Source organism: Talpa occidentalis, unplaced genomic scaffold (assembly GCF_014898055.3).
Source record: "Talpa occidentalis isolate TD23 unplaced genomic scaffold, MPIMG_talOcc4v2.1 talOcc4.5, whole genome shotgun sequence".
Taxonomy (NCBI): domain Eukaryota; kingdom Metazoa; phylum Chordata; class Mammalia; order Eulipotyphla; family Talpidae; genus Talpa; species Talpa occidentalis.
The window spans coordinates 101,775,509-101,787,940 of record NW_023604861.1 but is presented as its reverse complement, the minus strand read 5'-3'; the positions used below and the strand labels follow the sequence as shown (position 1 = coordinate 101,787,940).

Below are 12,432 nucleotides of genomic sequence, written 5' to 3'. Positions count from 1 at the left end.
CAGTGGCTGGTGACAGCTTCATAGTGCTGAGACCTACCTAACCCCTTGTGTCACCAGGGAGGCTCTGGGTCCTTATTTTTTGAAATATATTTATAAACTCTTCACTTTCATAAGATTTAAGACTTGTAGATCTAGGAGTACTATTTCTCCACTACTACAAGACTGAAACTTGTACTTACCTAAACCACCACTGTTTAACTTCTGCTAGAAATTGGATCAGAAAGTAATTCTATTGAACGGATTCTCTATAAAGAATATGCTTTGGAAGTTCCTCAAGTAAAAATGAGAGGACAGAGTTTATAAAAAAGAACTTTATTGTAAGGCACTATTGACAAAGTTAAATGTGGGGTAAAAGCCCACCCTTTGCCATGTTGCTCTTATTTCTAGAACAGGTTATGTGCCCCAGCATGGGCAGGAGGGTACAGATCCCACTCAGCAAGCAGTTTTACATGGCACTTCCTCAGTGGTAATGTTACCTCCCAAAAGCACTGACTGATTTTTCCCTCAACAAAAACTATCTCATACTATTAATAAAAGAACTAATGAACATCACAAGAGAAAAAAATCCAAAACTATATCAGCTACTTTAAAGCCTTGGGGAATGTTTCTAACAAGTTTCAATGTTTAAGAGGTCCAGAAAATGCATTTATTCTGTTACCTATTAAGTCCCCATGACAAGATAAAGTTACAAGTTATGTCCTTGGTTCAGAGTGTGCTTAATAAGAGCTAAGCATGTAAAGGTTCAAGGATCAAATTCCTGTTTACCATTTAATTCAAAGAACACTTTGATTTTCACCTCGAGCAGTACAAATTCTTAAGAATGCTTTATTTACTCTCATTAAGTACCTCAGCATTGGAGACTTAGGAAAACTGGATTCATAACTTGTCAAAAGCCTGTAACAAAAACAGGCGCTTTGTTCTTCAGTGCTGACAACCTCATCTACGTTTTTATAGTAATTTGAGGGAAGACTAGTTCCTCCTATGAACAGTCTGAGACGTTAAAAGACACATTTTTCTAAGTCTATAACCAAAAATTCATCTAAAGGGAAAAGTCATCCAGGAAAGCAAAACTTTGCTCTAAGGAAGTAAGTGTTGTTTATGTGCATTAGACTACTCAAGAATTGTAAAAACTAAATCACAGTACAGCTGAACAATGGATGGGGTGGGGGTGTCCTGCTGAGGTATCACTTTGACATTTTGGTCTCAGAAGGCGTTTCTCCAGTATCTAATGTCTTCAACAACCGGAAAAGGCCAGCAGCTTCACGTATCCTACTAAATTCAATACAGAATGCCTGCACTTCTATAAACAAGTCCTGCACATTAATAATTTTGTTCCGTATCAAGGACTGGAGAAAGACGCACACAAGACGTACCAAACGATTCTGGAAAAGAAAAGACAAATTTTACTATGTCTATTTTCTTGACAGGTATTTATGAGATTTAAAAAAATTTCTCTTACCTGCATATATTTATCCTTAATTTGCTCACAAGTAGAGATGCAATTTGATATATAAAGGTGAATGAATTCAGGAGGTAGGTCAACAGCTGTAGTTAGTCTGTTGCATAAAATTAGAAAGTTAAGGCTGTTAATTTTATCTGCTAACATTAAAAAAGTACCGTCAATTGGGCCTCCCTGGTGACCAAGGGGTTAAGATGCAACCTATGAAGCTGTCTGCAGCCACTGCAGCACGAGTTTGATCCCCAGCCAGGGAGCTACCCACATGGCTCAGCAGACCTCTCCTGTCTCGCCCGCTGTTCCCCTCAGCAGTGTACTTCCGTCAGTCTGCCTGTTCTGTTCCCAGCTCTATCTCTTGTGATTCCTCTCACCCCCTGTACCTCTGGCCTGTACCCCTGCTCTTGTATGCATAAATAAATCTTTTAAAAAAATACCGTCAATAAATTACAAAATGATTTTGGTTTTCTGGTGAAAATTTCTGATGGGTAGACCCTGTTGCTCATTTGTAAATACACTTTTCCAAATAAAATGCCACTGCCTAATAAACGATACTCCATTTTTAAAGTTTATACTAAGCATTAAGCATTGTAATTACTCAAATTTTTTTGAGCACCATGTCCCTATGTTCTTGGTTAAATCATAATTCATAGTTACTACTACCTTCCAAGCGCTAATAACCCTGGCAAATTTTCAGCTCATTTAAATCAGATTTACTAATCCTATTAAATACAAATGCTATGCATGGCAGTGTTTCTAAGAGGAAAGTATAAATTCAGTAACTAAACAGCACAGTTGCCAAAAAAGAGCAAAGGGAAAAGCTTTGAAAGGACCAGTGACTTAAACTAAAACCTAAGTAGAGAAGCCTTACTTATAACTGAACAGTCAGTAAAATCTTGGAATCAGGGATTAGTATAACATTTCAGGAACACAGCAGAAAAGACCTCATGGAATGTAACAAAAGGCAGGGTAGTACAGAGTCTTGAAGGGAAAGGCTAGTATTTTTTTTTTTCCTTTTTAAGATTTATTTATTTATTCATTTATACAAGCACTGGGTACAGTCAGAAGCGCAGGAGGATGAGAGAATTCACCAGAGCCAGAACAGGGAGCAGAGCAGGCAGAAGGACTGAAGTACACTGCTGAGGGGAGCAGCGGGCGGCAGGAGAGGTCTGCGCGCCATGCGAGAGGTCTGCGCGCCATGCGGGACCCTCCTTGGGTGGCCGAGGAGCAGCCGGGTATCAAACCGTCGCTCCAGAGGCTGCGGGCAACTTCGCAACCTGGCGCTCAACCGCTGTGCCACCGGAGAGGCCCAAAGGCTAGTATTTTCTAAAGGATTCTGACGAATGTTTTAGGGGCCAGAAAGAAAGGTCAGCTAGGAGCAGGAACTCCATGCTAACTATATGAAATTTTCTTTGCTATGCTAGTGATACACAGTGTGAACAGTATGAACTTAGTACATTGTGGAACTTTTCACACAAAGCACCAAGGACTTAGCGCTTCCAGGAAACACCTGGGATAGGCTGCTATAGTCCTTGAGATTTCTGAGTGCCCACAAGTTTGCTTCACACTGTGATTGGGGGCTGGAGGGGGTGGGGAAGGTATCCAAAAGCAGGACCTTGTCCTTGAAATTCCTCTCTAGGATACTGATAAAATGATGCAGCCTTTCTTGTGCCAAATGTAGTGAAAGGGAAGAAGCACTCGGAGCTCAGCCCAATGCAAAGGACTTGAACAAATTACAGCCTCAAAAGGTAAATCTTAACAAGTGGACAGAGACACAGTGGCATGTTGTTAACAAGCAGCTAACTAGTTTTGCCAGTGGCAGAAAATAAAAACTTTATTTTCCATCACTCAGCTTCCTGACAGGCTTTTTTCCCTCATTAATTTAAAAGGACATAGTGTTTACAGTGCAATTTCAAGTAGGTAAAAATAAAATTACCCCCAATTCAAATAAACATTCAAATGATGTGCTCTGATTAAAATTTTAGTTGTCTGTTACTGAGAGTGAACATTTATATGTAACTGTGTAATGTGTTACCCCGAAAAGAACACCACTTGAAAGGGAGCCCAGGAAAAGAAGCCTAAATTAGGACTATCTCAGGTAAATAGTCACCTTGTGTATAAACAACTTAGTAAAATAGTGGGCACCTATTTTTTTTTTTTCTCAATTGATGTCAGTTTTATTTTAAGCCATTTTTCTCATAAACACTTAAAATTTTCTAAATCTAAAATGCTTTTTTAAATGTAATTTTTTGCAAATGCTGTTTGTTCCTTACTCAAATATCCAAAAATATAAACAGTATATATATTTTTTTTTGGCACCTATTCTTAATTACCTAAAACATATTTGTAAGGAAAACAGTAAAATGTGAAAACTCTACAGAACACATCAAGAGGGAATATACTATTTCCTTGACAGTGACAAGAGTAAGGAGACAGAGTTTGGAAGAATAATATTCTCAGAATTCTCTTAGCTCTGAAAACCCACACTTAACCTACAATACAGTAGTAACAGTGTGATTTAATATAATATCTATATTGTACAAGGGTAAAGAAAATACAAGTATCACAGGGAAATTTCAGCATTTAAATTTCATTTGTGCTTTTATTAATGTGTAAAAAATGTAAGATCCTACCCTCAGATGCTAAAGTTCACATGCAATGAACACTAAGTTAAGATTATTTAATGGGTTTTTCTCAGGCTAATTTGTTGCTAGTTTTCTCTTCTGGCCACTTAATCAGGATCTAAACACCCACCCATCCCTCATCCCCAAAATTTGTGTATAGAAACTTACCTATTTACAACTTCCATTGAATGCAAAGACATGTCCATATTGACCAGGACCGAAAAGTACTCAGTGATCTGGCTGGACTGCATTAGCTTCAGCAACATTTCTATGGCGACTAGAGGGTTGTTTTCCACTAAGTCAGGAAGTTTGGCTGGAGTGAGGCCAATATGATAAACAAGTTTGGGGTCTTTTTCCAACTCACCAAGAAGCTTAAAATACAATCAAATTTTGAAAGAGAAGTTCTTAAGTTAGAAATTGTCTTTCCTAAATACAATAAAGTATTTCACATTTAATCTCATCACATCTTGATGTTTCAAAATTTGTATTTGAACTTTAAAAATAATAAATGCTAATATTTCAAGACAGTTTATAAATATGCAGTGCACTCCTTCTGGACTTTAAACCGGACTCACTATTGTCTGACTGGAAATAATATCTGAACTTTAATATTACCCTTAATTCCTTTCTAGATGTTTTCCCTTGCTATTTGTTATAAATGTAAATGATCTGGCTACCAGCTAGGTCTCCCAAAAAGCACAAGCCCATAAATTGAAGACTCTCAGTACAATACACCCAGATGAAGAACAGACATTACCTGAGTAGGGACGAAGGCGGGGAGGGAGATCTGTTGCAATTAGTGTGCACTATTTTTAAGTTCAGTTCAAATGTTCACAATCACTCTCAGTTCACTAACATTTGCGCTTATAATTCAAATAAGCATCTCCTAGAAAATTGTGCTTTTTCTTTTAAATTGCTCCTTTCCTTATCTATTTGTATGCACCACAGTGAACTGGGCTACAGGATGGCCTAGTGAACCATGAATGTCATAGTTATTACTGACTTTGATAATATGTGGTACACTGAAGATGTCAATATCTTTCAACAAGTTTTAAGCATGCAAATTAAATTCACCAACCAGAAACTACCATCAGGGAGTCCCTGCCTTTCCCCTAAGAGTGCTTGGGACTATAGCTGTGCTTTAGGGACTACATATAGAGTATAGAATAAAGTATAGTATAGAGTAGAAGCTATATATATTGAGTATAGAATCTGAAATCCACTTATCAACTGAATAAGAAGGGCTAGTTGGGCCTCATGTTAATTTTACTTATCCTCAGATTTACTGTCCTTTAATGTAGCAATTTATGTAAAGTGCTTAGAAAGTCCTTGCTATTAACAATGCCAAGAAAGTGAGAGTCAACCTCAGTCAAAAGATCCCAAACAAAAGTTGACACATTTTTTAGTCATCAGACTTCTTGCCTCACCAGAGTAAAACCACCAAAATAGAGGCAGAAGGAAGCTTCAGAGATTCATCCAAAAGATCTGTGAAGCTTCCAACTACTGGCTCATGCTGATAAGTTTTATCATTTTATTAGTCATTTATCAGTTTATGGAAAAAAAAAGTTGATGGATTAAAGAAAATGTTTACCAATAAATATATACCTGTGTTTGTTGAGGAGAAGATAAAGGACTTTTAAAGGCTTTCGCCATTATTCGCTTGATCTCTACACCGGTGCTATTCTTAACACACATTGATTTATCCCATTGAATGGCATGGTCAGGCTCTGTCGGGTTTAGCCAAGCCAGCTCATCCTCACAAATGTGGAGTGGGGGTGGTGGACGAATAAACTCTGGCCGAAAATGGCCTGTAATGAGAGTAGTAATATTTGATTGCTTCTATCAGTAAACTAACACCTAAACGTTATCTGCATACATCTCTTACATATCCTACTTAGTAAGTACTCTTAACCCTTAATAAAGCATCATATAAAACTCAGATAAAAATCAGAACAGAAGTGATAAAGTCAGAGTTTTGTAAATACAAACAAAAAAATGAAACTGAAGCAATGATGTGACATGATTATGCCAGAAACCAAATCTATTAATTTCTGGAGAGAAGACAGGAGAGCGTTAGCACAATCTGATAACTTTTAATTCAAGCATGAATACTCAATTGCAAAAGCAACTACATTGGTACAAGTCTTTTGATAGGAGGTACACCATTCTACTTAATCTCATTTATTCTAAGTTCCTACTATTTTGTTCAGAGACCACTATGATTTATCTTTGAATGTTATAACCTTGAAGTGGCATATTATTTGCTGATGAAATGGCAGGGGGAAAAGTATGACTTTGCTATTCTCAAATCTGGGAAACTTCCATAAATCTCTAACTTCACAAATGCCATTTTCATTTTCATAAAGCAGTAAAGTACAACAGGAAAATGAAGTGACTCAATATCTCAACTCACAAAACAAGACTGATCTCTAAATTGTAAACCCACTAAAATAAATGCTGGCTTGACAGCTGCTAAATAAATTTCACATTTCACTTTGTTTCCACATAAAGACTAAGATAGCTTATTCCTATCATAGAATCTAGCCCCTGCCAAATTTGAAATTAAATTCTAGTTTATTGGCTAAGAATCATCACTTTATCTTAAACTACACCACTTCTTCACTTATATCATCAGAACTAGCATCTGAATCTCTTTTCAGACAATGTGCTACTTACGTGATAGAAAGCTCCATGAGGTAATACCCAGCATTTAGCTAAACTATCTGATTGATTTGCTTTTCACATGCCATTCTGGTGGGCCATGCAAGTCAAAGTTCTGTCTAAGCAGATATTAAAGCCTATTATGTGCCATACACAGACCTTCAGACACACTTATGACTAAAGGAGACTTCAAATATTAAACCCTTGTATGCCAAATATCCACTTGTAAATCAAAAAAACATTAAAGGACAGTGTAGCTATCAAAATCATGGTGATACTATAAAGAACATGTTCTTTCTCCCTAGGAAGAAAAAACAGGCCTACATCGTTAAAACCAGATAGAGGCCTATGTAATCCAAAGATACAGCTATATCATTTCAAGTTCATAATATGGTTCTTTGAATTGAAGTAAATTAAGAGTTCTGAGATCTGTAAAACTTTTACAATGCTTAAGGCAATAGTGGTGATAAGATTTAATGAAGAAGTATAAAAGGTAATGAGTCAGTAAAATTAGAGATTTTATATCTTCAGGCATGCTGACAATAGCAATATAATAAAAACCCTGTTGTGTGATGTTTTAAACAAGAAATGAACTCTTGCAGAACATCTCTACTGTGTTGGAGGCACTAGATTAGAAAGTTACTCATTAAATTCAAATTTAATCAATAATGAAAACATTTCAGAAAACCAGAAAGTCTCAGAGGATGCTGACAATATAAAAAGTATAAAATTATATATACCTACTTTCAATGGGTGGTTTTGGTCCACTGACTAAAGCTTCCGTTATCTGAGAGGCAACTGAGCTGTCAAATCCAGAATTAGAAGAATCCGGGTCTGGATCACTGAGAATACTAGGGAAACTAGCCTTACTTTGAGTTGGCAATTCAGACTGGCGTTCTGAAAAAGGTTGGAATAGGAGACATTTTTAGGCTGAAGGCATAATGAGAGTGAAAGGGCAAGCTAATGACTTGGGAAAGCTATATGCAACACATATAAATAAAGGGTCAAATTCTGAGTTTTTTTCCCCTTTGAAACACCTACAAATCATTTATTTAAAAAGAACCAAAGAGGAAAAAATAGGCTAATTACATCAATATACATTTTATATTAAAAATAAAAAAACTTGAATAGCTAATAAACCTCTGAGAAGATGTTTAATCCCTTTAGAAACCAGGGAAAAATAAGCTATGACACAATTGCAAAGGAGGATGTAGGTGACACAGTTATTGGGACTGAACCATTACATGGAGAAGTTTCACATGTGCTTACCTGTCTAGAAAAAAATACTTTAACAAGTGCACTGGGAGATTGTACAAGAATACTCATAGCAACATTAAGTTCATCAATAGTAAAATGGCTAGGGGCTTCCTGGTGGCAAGTCTCAGCACTATGAAGCTATCAGCAGCCACTGTAGCAGGAGTTCGATCCCTGGCCTTGGAGCTGGCCCACATGGCGCAGCAGACCTCTCCTGTCTCACCCGCTGCTCCCCTCAGCAGTGCATTTCAGTAGATCTACCTGTTCTGCTCCCCATTCTGTCTCTGGTGAATCCGTTCACCCCCACCCCATACCTTTGGCCTATACCCCAGTTCCTGTATGCATAAATAAATAAAATAAATCTTAAAAAAAACTTAATATAAGAATATTGTAATCAAAACAGTGCAGTAGTGGGAAAGACAGACATACAGACCAATGATAAGGAATAAGCCCAGAAACAAACCTTCCTATATATGGTCAAATGATTCCCAACAAGGGTGCCAATGGAATATTACTTTGGCTATACAGAGTCCCTTAAGATTCTGTGAGTTTTATGAGGAAGTTTTCTATTTCTGCAAAACACACTGTTTGGGTATTGACAGGAATTGCATTGAATCTGTAGATCCCTTTGAGTAGACGTGACAGCAGGAATTCTTTTTAATAGACTAGGGTACCTAGTATTCTTAAATTGGAAAAGCAATCAATTCACGCACAACTCAAAATGAACTTTTAGACCCCCATCAGCAAGGATCCAATAGTGAGGTTCATTTCTGCATAGTCAATAACATTTTAACGCAGTTACAAAGACTTTCATTCTAAGTGGAGTAGGTCAAGGAAAAAGACCTACTGCTACCACACAAGAATGTCAAAAGCAGGACCTCCCCTGGTGGCACAGTGGTTGAGCGCTGGGCTGCCGGGCTGCCCGCAGCCTCTTCAGCACTGCTTTGTTCCCCTGCTGCCGGCAAGAGTCCCACCAAAAAAAAAAAAAAAAAAAAAAAAAAGGTGTCAAAAGCATGGGTTTCTCCTTACCAGCTAAGGCTAGTTGAAGCCCACTAATGTCCACAGACTGGCCCATGTTTCCGACATCCATCAATGCAATCTGTCGAGGTGTCTTTTTGAAGAGTTCTCTTGGGGGTGCCAGCATCAGCTGGGAAAGAAAAAACTTTTCTGGTGGAGTTATAGGAGGCAAAAACCCTGTAAACAAAAATGTATAACAATTTCTCTAATGGCTATTTTTAAAAATTAACTTGAATCTGGTAAAACCAGCATTTGCGTCATCTCAACTCACATATTTTTAAAAACAATTATAATTGCTTCAGTTAAAAAAATATACACATTCATGAAAATGGGATTAAATGGCTTTTGAATGTTGTTTTGGGGCAACATCAATGAAATGTAAGGTTTTGTCACTACTAAAGAACTCTGTTTTCTAACATGCCTCTATCCTTGCAAAGACTAAAGCTTACTTCTGCAAACAAAAACTGTAGCACTCAGAAATGCTGTTCTTTCTTCTCTGCTTCTACCAGCAACCATGCAGAAGTGGAACAGACAAGCAGTCTCTAGCAAGGAAGTATGTTTCACATACCTGCTCCAGTGCAGTTACAAAATTCCCACAGTGCAGTACATGGCTTCCTTTCTGCCCCAACTCAGCTGCTCACCAGGCCTCATGCATCCCACCACAGCAATGCTGCCAGACTCCACCCCCTCATTTTCATTTTCACACCCTACCTCTTGCCTGGACTACGGGACACAGCATTCCTGATTTCCCCAGGTCTGTTTTGATTGTTGCCCACCCAGTACCCACAGTCCACATGCCCACCTACCATTTGGTTACATTTCTATGTACAAATCTGTTCATATTACTTAACCTGTCTACACAAGTATTAAACCCAAACTTCAGCACTATTACAGACCCCTCATAACCTGGTCCTGAGGCACTTTTTTAATCTCATCTCTAGAACTCCCCTCCAATTCATGTTTCCTACATTCTAGTGCATAAAATCTCTGCTTCTCTGATTCCTGATTTCAAAACATCCAATGTACCCAGTTCTTTAAGAACACCAGACAGGCCCTGATGCTCCCTTCCCACCTCATCTCTAATCAATATCCATCAAAAATATCACTCTCCTTGGGAATGTTTTCAGCTACAACACAGGTAGTTTCTCTGCCCTAACAAGGATTTTATGTGAGGTATAGTGCCATAGCTTATATCTCATGTATGTGTTATAACAATGTTTAAGTCTCCCCCAACAGACTCCAAGTTTCTTAAATGCAGGAAAGTCATCTTCCAAATACCTGTTCAACCTTGACTGCATCAGAATCATCTGAAAAACTTCCACACACACACACACACACACACACACACACACACACACACAAGATACTAACTCTACACATACAGTCCCTCTGCCTCTTATTGAAGCACTGACCCTACCAACTTTAATAAAAGTAACCATAATAAAGGCTCACACCCTAGATACTTTTACTCCTTGTAATAACTCTACCAGCTGGGAATTATCTGTATTTGCAGATGAAACTGGGGCACAGAGAGGTAAAATAAGCAATCCATGAATGCCATTCCTGACAGACTCCTAAATTTGAGAATGACAAAGCCCTCTGCCTAACCTGTCCTTCAAAATTCAAAGAGCCCTCTGACCTAAATCCTACCCTGTATGCCTCCTCTACTAAAGGTACTCTAGAATGATGGGTTTTTACCAGGTATACACATACTGCACTTACTTTCTGGGCATTCTTGAAAGCCAAGCTCAGAACCTGACACTAAAAGCAGCTCATCCAACACAAAGGTTGCCCCTCTTAGATAAGAGCAGTGCAGGAAAACCATCAGAAGATGCTGTTGATACAGAGCGATTGCCAAGCAAGTACACTGAATAGCTTCAAATGTAAAAGTTCTCCTGTGATACCAAAAACTCTCAATCGTCTCTAAACCTGCCACCTTAAATTAACCTTTTACTTCCTATGTACAGAGTCGCCCCTACCTATAGTAATTTGCTTCCCACCATTAAAAGGACTGTAAGATCAAGATGTTTCACCCCTCCACCTGCTCCCCCTAAAGACACTGGTCTTTGTCTCAGTCTTCCAGGTCCCTATCACTCATTGACAGCCTCTCTGTGCTTTTCTCTTCTGGCTCCAAGTTTTCTCTCAAAGCCATAAGGCTTCATAAAGCATTTCTTACTTGAATTAATAAAATAAAAATACAGCCTCTTAGGTAACCAGAGATCTGCTCTCACCAATGCTACTCAATTAACACACTTCACAAAATGACCAGAATTCCTGCGTTTTCCAAACTAGAACTTACTTTTGAGACTACTTCCATCCTCTACCTCCTCCCCAATCCCGTTATCTAAGGACACCAACAGACCAACGACGGTGGCTGCTGTCTGTTGTGTATTTTCCCCCAACAACTTACTCGGGTTCTGAATGGTGACTTCTAGTTATTCGTTTAAGGGACAGAATCCAAGGAGTGATTAGTTACACCCTTCACATCGGCTCTACAAGAACAAAACCAATTTTGAGGCATTAAAAATGCCAAGCCCCACACTGGGGTCCAGGATTTGAAGCCCTGCACCATTGAGAGGGACAACTTTCGGTGCTATGGATTTGTTGGAATCAGGCTACCACTTCTCCATAGTCAGTGGGGAAGATGATTGAAAGGAGACTCATTTCCAATCGCGGGTGACTCTCTCCACAATGCAGCCCTGCTTCGGGGAGAGAAGGGCGGCCCGTCGCGGGGAGCGGCGCGCCCCGGCGCGTACCTGAGAGCGGTGGCCGGTCGGGCTCCTGGCCGCCGCGGGCGGGCGGCGCGGGGTTCAGCAGGTGCGCAAAGCTGGCGGCGAAGGGGTTGGCGGCGAGCGGCTCGGTGCGGTACATCTCCCAGAGCAGGTAGAGCGCGGTGAGGCGCTGCGCCGCGCTGGGCAGCAGGTCCGGCTGCTGCAGCAGCATAACCAGCACCGAGCCCAGGCGGAAGTGGTCGGCCTTGCTGAAGTAGTGGTGGAAGGCGGTGGACAGGCCCTCGAAGGTGCTGCCGCCCCCCGCCTCCTCCGAGATGATGCTCAGCAGGCTCGAGAGCTCCTTCGGGGTCAAGCTCATCCTGCCCGCGGGGCCCCCCGGGCCTCCACTTCCCGGCCCGGGGCCGCCTGCTCCGCCTCTGCCGCCGCCGCCGCCGCCGGAGACCCCCGGGCCGCTCCTGGTCGCCGACCCCGCCGCTTCCCGCGATCCCCTCTGCTCCGCGGCGGTGAGAAGCCGGCCAGACGCCGCGCTCGCCCCGCCGCCGGGCATCAACCTCTCTCGCTCGCCCTGCTTCCCGGCCCGAGTGGCCCTGGCGCCGGCTCGCCCCGTCCCCGCGGCCGTAAAGCGCGCGGTCACACGACAGTGTCGCAAAGCAGACGCGACGCGGAAAGCGGACGGCCGCGCGCAGAGGGG

General features: G+C 40.6%; 1 protein-coding gene across 1 annotated transcript; it reads right to left on the bottom strand.

The window, feature by feature from the left end:
• Positions 1–1,071: 1,071 nt before the first annotated feature.
• Positions 1,072–12,368, bottom strand: CNOT11 (CCR4-NOT transcription complex subunit 11). The gene is made up of 7 exons (XM_037527980.2): positions 11,766–12,368; positions 9,022–9,186; positions 7,483–7,635; positions 5,683–5,885; positions 4,246–4,448; positions 1,460–1,556; positions 1,072–1,382 (listed from the first exon to the last, which is right to left on the bottom strand). The coding sequence occupies exons 1-7, from the start codon at positions 12,286–12,288 to the stop codon at positions 1,185–1,187; spliced, it is 1,542 nt and encodes a 513-aa protein (XP_037383877.1). The 5' UTR covers positions 12,289–12,368; the 3' UTR covers positions 1,072–1,184.
• Positions 12,369–12,432: the final 64 nt, after the last annotated feature.